Source organism: Puntigrus tetrazona, chromosome 7 (assembly GCF_018831695.1).
Source record: "Puntigrus tetrazona isolate hp1 chromosome 7, ASM1883169v1, whole genome shotgun sequence".
Taxonomy (NCBI): domain Eukaryota; kingdom Metazoa; phylum Chordata; class Actinopteri; order Cypriniformes; family Cyprinidae; genus Puntigrus; species Puntigrus tetrazona.
This window is the reverse complement of record NC_056705.1, coordinates 6,692,207-6,698,831: the sequence shown is the minus strand read 5'-3', so window position 1 is coordinate 6,698,831 and position 6,625 is coordinate 6,692,207. Positions and strand designations below refer to the sequence as shown.

Here is a 6,625-nt window from a genome sequence, read left to right as displayed (position 1 = left end):
GACACAGTTACTCTGAGTTGTGATGTGGGACAGTTAACTGGATGGACTATTCACTGGATCAAAGACTCAAACACTGACTGCACAGGTGAATGCAACTAAAACAATCAAGTCTGTGAGAGTCTCTGATGGAGGAAGATACCAGTGTAGAGCACAACGAGGAATCTACTACGGCAAGTACAGCAATGCGGTTGATATAACAGTAAGAGGTCAGCGCTTTTTTATGTTCTGAATTTTTTTTTAAATAAAAGATAATGTGTTTGCTGTGAACGTGACAATAACTGTCTTACGTTAACAATTCTGTCACTTGAGTTAAACATCAAATAATGATAACAGTTTAATTTGTTTCACAAAACACATGAAGTGTTGCTTGCTCATTTTACAGAGAGACCCAAACCTGTAGTTGGTGTTGATCCTGATAGACATGTGTTCAGAGGAGAGACGGTCACTCTCACATGTGACATACAGCAGACAGGAGACTGGAAGTACAGCTGGAATAAAGACAACACACACTATTGCACCATAGGACAAGATCAGAAATATATAATCACATCTGTGGATTGGTCTCATAGTGGTGTGTACAGCTGTAGAGGAACTCAGTCAGAAGCACCAGCATACTCTCAGATGAGTGATGGAGTTACACTGACAGTATCAGGTGAGAGCTTCAGTCTCAACATTGAGTTTTAATGTGCAGAATATGTTTTAAAATAGACTACAATATCACATGCATGCAAACAGAGAAAAGTAAAAAAAGTTTTCTTATTTTAGTAGAAAATGAGACATAGTATATTACATAGATTTTAAAAGAGATTTCTTGTCTGCATTAATGATCTCACTGAAGCTCCAATAGTAACTGCTTAGCCTTTTAACAATACTCTCAACCGGTAGTGTAGTGGAGGGTATACCTGCATATACCCTCCTCTACACTGCTGGTCGAAAGCATTAGTGAATAAACTTCGTTACCAGTCGGCTTTGCATATACTCATTCAAAATCATGACAGTCCACCACATGAATCACTAATTCAATCGCATGTGAATACATGCAAATATTCCGTAAAATCACCCAGTGAAGATGGTCAGGACCATGGTAGCAGCTTCCATTGAAGTATGATTAGAGGATGCTGAGCGACCGAGATGCCTTAACCTGTTCATGTGACTGCAAATTTAACATTGATTTAATGCTAATATTTTGTTGACAATTTCTGCTCAATTTGGTTAGCCTTTAAAAACGATTTCCAAATAAAGATTACAGCAGAACAGCCACGCATCTCCGAGAAGCACACTTAATTTATAATTTTAGTGACTGATTCAATAACCCATTCATAACAACTGCCGCTTGCTTCATTCTTGAAGGAATTATCCTGTGACCCATCACCAGAGCCTGATCTGTGCCCACGAGTGTGGGCAGAACGCCTGCAAATCGTGGCGGAGGCAATCCAACCTGGATTCTGTAACCTCTTTCTTCAGTGACCCAACAAAAAATATTTGTCAGTAGTTTCCATGTTGCAAAATGATCTACTAAGGGGAATCAATCTCTTAAGATTGGCTCAGGCGGCAAAAGAGGGACTAGCCGGTTGTTGTGTCACAATGCACCAACAGAAGGTGCCACGACTAGTTCCTTGCGCAAGCCCAATGACAAGCTTCCCAGTCCTGCTACGATATTGGGCAGGGGAGACTGAGAGTAAGGCTCACTGAAGATGACTGTCTGGGCTTCTTTTGCGAGGCCCTCTTCGTCTGAAGTACAACCCTCAGATCCTGCTTCGACTTAGAGGGCCTCACAGCAGAGCGTTGCCGACTCCCCTGATGTTTGCGTTAGGAAGTGACTCGGGCAGCAGCACTCTGCTTCTGTGTCTTCCTGTATGAGGAATGGGCACTTGTGTGAGGCTGTTCCCGGCCAGCAGCCTCACGAGCTGGAGAATGGCTCACCTTAATCCAGCTCTTTCAACAGGTCGGCTTGGTACACCTGTAACACTGCTATAGTGTGCAGACACACACCAGCCTGACCTGCTGTCGAGTACTCCCTGCCCACCAGCGCTGAGGATCGCTAGCAAAGGATCCTTCCTTGAAGAGATCCTTCCAGGAGCAAAGCATATGCAGCGGCAAAAGCTTGCAATGTGGGCAGTCAGCTGCCTCAAGAGCTGACCTCTGCATGCTTCGTTCCTAAGCAAAAGCTATGTGTGTCCTTGAGCAAGATGTAACATTTGCACAGAGGAACACACAAGCCATAGCGTGTCTATCTTTTTACATGTATGCTTAGATGTATTCTTTCTTTTCTTTTTTTATTTTGTGGGAGACACATTTTAGACACACACAGAGCGCTTTTGCTGAATGACAGAAAGCTGGAGTCAGCAGCATTCCACACACTTTTATGCTTCCTGGCCAATGAGTTTACCCACCATTTCATTGGTTTTATGTTACACACAATTCAGAGCCTTCACACTGGAAGGTGTTCCCCATAGCACCGTCGACGCAGCCAAAGTTCCTGAAGAGGAACCAAGCATTTATCTTCTTGTCTGTCTTTGGGAAAGAAGACATCTCTCACTGCCAAACTTATTTCTCAATACCACTCAGGCTGTCAGGCAAATCAGGGAGACCAAGTACTCCCTGTTGAGCGTGAATTCACCAATTATAAGTTAATCTTGGATCGATATTTTTGTTGGAACCACATTCCAATCAACCAATCAAATTTGAGAGATATTTTTACAGGAAATATGTGTTTTAGGCTTATGATCAAGGTTAGGTGCTTCTACACCCTTTCCCACTGATTTTAGGCATAAATTCTGGCAAGGTTTAGGGGTAGGGATTGGAATAAGTCTATATTTTTGGCCTCATCTGAAGTGTCCCTCATGCTAACCTTTTTTGTTCCTGGATAAAAGACGTGCCCCTTCCATGCTCAATATATATGTCGCAGCTATCTCAGCAAACCATTTTCTCCAAGCTAGCCACTTGATGCTGCATCCTCCTCATCCTCAGATGGTGCCATCTAGAGACTTGACAACAGATTTTTAAGCTGCTTAGTTCAGCTAACTTGGTGCCCATATGCATTTAAAATGCCCTTCTTCTAGCTCTGGCATCGTTTAAGCAAGTGGGCAACGTAATGTCAGTCAGCACTTCATGTCTTGAGTTCAGACCTAACAAAAATAAAGACATGACTTTCACTCATTTCATCATTTTCAAGCTTAAAATAAGCAAGCTTTTTATTTTGCTAGCTGCCGATTGACGAGCATCAGTAAATGAAATGCCATAGTTTTGTATTGTACTTGGAAAATGGTAGGGGACATGTTTACTAATTTGTGTATAACACCTGAAAGTGAACTCAACACTGCATCACTGTTTCATTTACAGATAAACCTCAGCCAACTTTGACTATAAATCCTCAGAGTTTGATGTTCACTGGAGACACAGTTAGTCTGAGTTGTGATGTGGGACAGTTAACTGGATGGAAATTTTTCTGGACAAAAGATTTAAACTTTGAAACCATGGGTGATGCAACTAAAATGATCAAGTCTCTGAGCATATCTGATGGAGGAAAATACTGGTGCAGAGCAAAACGAGGAAACTACGACAGCGAATACAGTAATGCAGTTGAGATAATAGTAAAAGGTTGGTACTCTAATATTTGATATGCATTGTATAATAAAAGATAACATGATGTATTTGTTTTGAACATAATTAACATAACATAACAATTACTGTCATACATTAAAAACTGTTACTTCAGTTAAACTGCCAATATTGAAATTTTGGTTTAAGAACATTTCAAGCACATATGATTTTTTGCTCTTTTCACAGAGAGACCAAAACCTGTAGTTGGTGTCAATCCTGATAGACATGTGTTTAGAGGAGAGACGGTCACTCTCATATGTGACATACAGCAGACAGGAGAGTGGGAGTACAGCTGGAATAAAGACAACACACACTATTACAGCACAGGACAAAACCAGAAATATATAATCACGTCTGTGGATTGGTCTCATAGTGGTGTGTACAGCTGTAGAGGAACTCAGTCAAAAGCACCAGCATACTCTCAGATGAGTGATGGAGTTACACTGACAGTATCAGGTGAGAGCTTCAGTCTCAACATTGAGTCTAAGTGTGCAGAATATGTTTTCAAATAGGCCATAGTATTACATGCAGACAGAGAAAAGCAAAAAAGACATTTAGTTTTAGTAATAAAATAGATGTTTTGTCTTCATTAATGATCATACTGAAGCTCTAATAGCAGCTGCTTAATCTTGTCCTTACGTTCTGTGATATATGAGGTGTTTTTTGAAAAATGTAAGGTCTCAATCTTTCACTTTAACCTTAGCATTTAAAATAAATTTAACACTTCATTATGGTCTTTTCATATTTGTCATTTACTGATCTGCAATTGGTTTGTCCTTTTTATAGTTAATTGATTATAAATCACTAGACCTGAAACTTTAAGATTATTTTTTGAAACTTTATTGGGTTTTTTTTCTAGAAATCAAAATAAGTAGTGGTTCCTCTTTAGGAACTCAAGCTGCTTTGAAGCACTTATGGAGAGACACCTTCAGTGTGACTGTGCTCTGTGTATCACATGTATAGTTAGTCCAATGGAAGGGTGAGACGTCATATGTGGATGATGTCATCAGCCAGGAAGCATAAAAGCATGCGGAGTTAAACAGTTTTTATTTTTCTGTCATTAAGCAAGTGCTCTGTGTGTGTCAGTCTTATTTGTTGTTCTCTTTCCTTTATCACACTTTATTTTAAGAGCTAGTAAAGACAACATAGGACAAACTGTGTGTTCTTCTCCTCCGGCTGAAAAAGTTTTTATGTCTGCTTAAGAGCAGACCACACAGAGTCAGCTCTCGAGGGAGCTCATATGTTTCTATCTGTGCTTTTTTCTCAAAAAAGCAACTCTCAAAAACAGAGGAAATGACAGATGACTTACATTGCTGTATAAGCACCAAACACTGATTCTTTACAAAAACTGTAAAATAGTTCTTTAAAACTGACTGGCTAATCACAATGTTATTCCAGGATCAAAATAAGATGCTGACCTAGGAACACGTAGAACATATGCAGAACAAAATCTGCATGCGTAGTGATCACACTTCTCCCGCTGTGAATACTGAGGAGTGTGTCTGTGCCTGCTCGAGGTTCTGGTCCAACTGAGGCAAAGTGGTGATTTGTGAGGAATTAAATGGGTTTATCATTGTATTTGAAGAGATACAGCCTTCTTCTCTCCTCCCTCACTCACTCTCTATGTAATAAGTACTTAGCGTTAATTCCAGAGTAAGAAACACAGTGCTCTCTCTTTGTCTGAGGAGGTTGAGGTGACAGCACGGGCTGCTTCTCATTCAGAGAGCCACTTCTCACACTCTCCATAATTTTGTCTGAGTGATGCTCCCGGGCCGTAGGCTTTTAACAGGCAGCAGGTCTATGGAATGTAATTCTTGCTTAACAGTCTTCAGCTAAAATGTCCTGAAGCTTTGGACCAGGACTTTTGGGGGCCAGCCCCCTCTGGGGAAGAGCTGTGTATATCGCATTACATGGTGCTTGTCTCTCCTCGGTACCCTCAGGAGGTCTGTCTGCCAACCCTGTCAGAATTCCTAGGCAGCGGTCTCCAGCAAGCGCTGCTCTCAGTCTTTTTTGCCAGGAAATGTAGCAGAGCTGAGAGCCACTCTGAGAACCGATCTAGCCTCTCTGGTAACACATGAGGGCAGTCTCAAGAGACTGGTTGCCTTACTACTGTCAAAAATGTTTTATTGTGGAAAGAAGCTATAGAATCCAGTAAGGTTCTCCACCTCTATATTTCAGATGGGCATTCCCACCCTGGAGGGCCCCAAGCAGGCTCTGGTTGTGGAACAGGAAGTAAACACTCTTTTCAGGGAGGAGGCCATCAATGTGGTCCCTCATCATCTAAGAGAAACGGTTTTAGAGCCAGTACTTCATAGTTCTGTTTTGATTCAATTCCAAAGAAGGATGGAGGACTGAGGGCTATTTTAGATCTCAGGCACAGTTGCTCTGAAGGCATCTCCCCATATGCGGGTATTGTTCCCTCAAGGAACCATGGTTACATACACAACCTGGAGACGTTTTCCATGCAATACAATATATATATCTTCTTCTTCTTCTGCTTATCCGGGGCCAGGTCGCGGGGGCAACAGTCTAAGCAGGGACGCCCAGACTTCCCTCTCCCCAGACACTTCCTCCAGTTCTTCCGGGGGAACACTGAGGCGCTAGAGACATAGTCCCTCCAGCGTGTCCTAGGTCTTCCCCAGGGCCTCCTCCCGGTGGGACATGCCCGGAACATCACCCTTGGGAGGTGTCCAGGAGGCATCTGGCACAGATACCCGAGCCACCTCAGCTGGCCTCTCTCGATGTGGAGAAGCAGCGGGTCTACTCCGAGCTCCTCCCGAGTGACCGAACTCCTCACCCTATCTCTAAGGGAGCACCCAGCCACCCTACGGAAGAAACTCATTTCGGCCACTTGTACCCGGGATCTCATCCTTTCGGTCATGACCCAAAGCTCATGACCATAGGTGAGAGTAGGAACGAAGATCGACCGGTAAATCGAGAGCTTCGCCTTGCGGCTCAGCTCCTTCTTCACCAAGACAGACCAGTACAGCGACCGCATTACTGCAGAAGCTACACCGATCCA

The 6,625-nt window shown here is 42.6% G+C and overlaps 1 protein-coding gene across 1 annotated transcript; it reads left to right on the top strand.

Moving 5' to 3' along the window:
- Positions 1-58: 58 nt before the first annotated feature.
- On the top strand, positions 59-6,428 carry LOC122349503 (leukocyte immunoglobulin-like receptor subfamily A member 4; the record flags this gene model as incomplete). Its single annotated transcript, XM_043245564.1, has 4 exons — positions 59-206; positions 383-652; positions 3,343-3,600; positions 3,790-6,428. Coding segments are annotated over 4 exons (1,002 nt in total), but the record flags the coding sequence as incomplete, so codon positions are not given.
- Between the last annotated feature and the right edge of the window lie 197 nt (positions 6,429-6,625).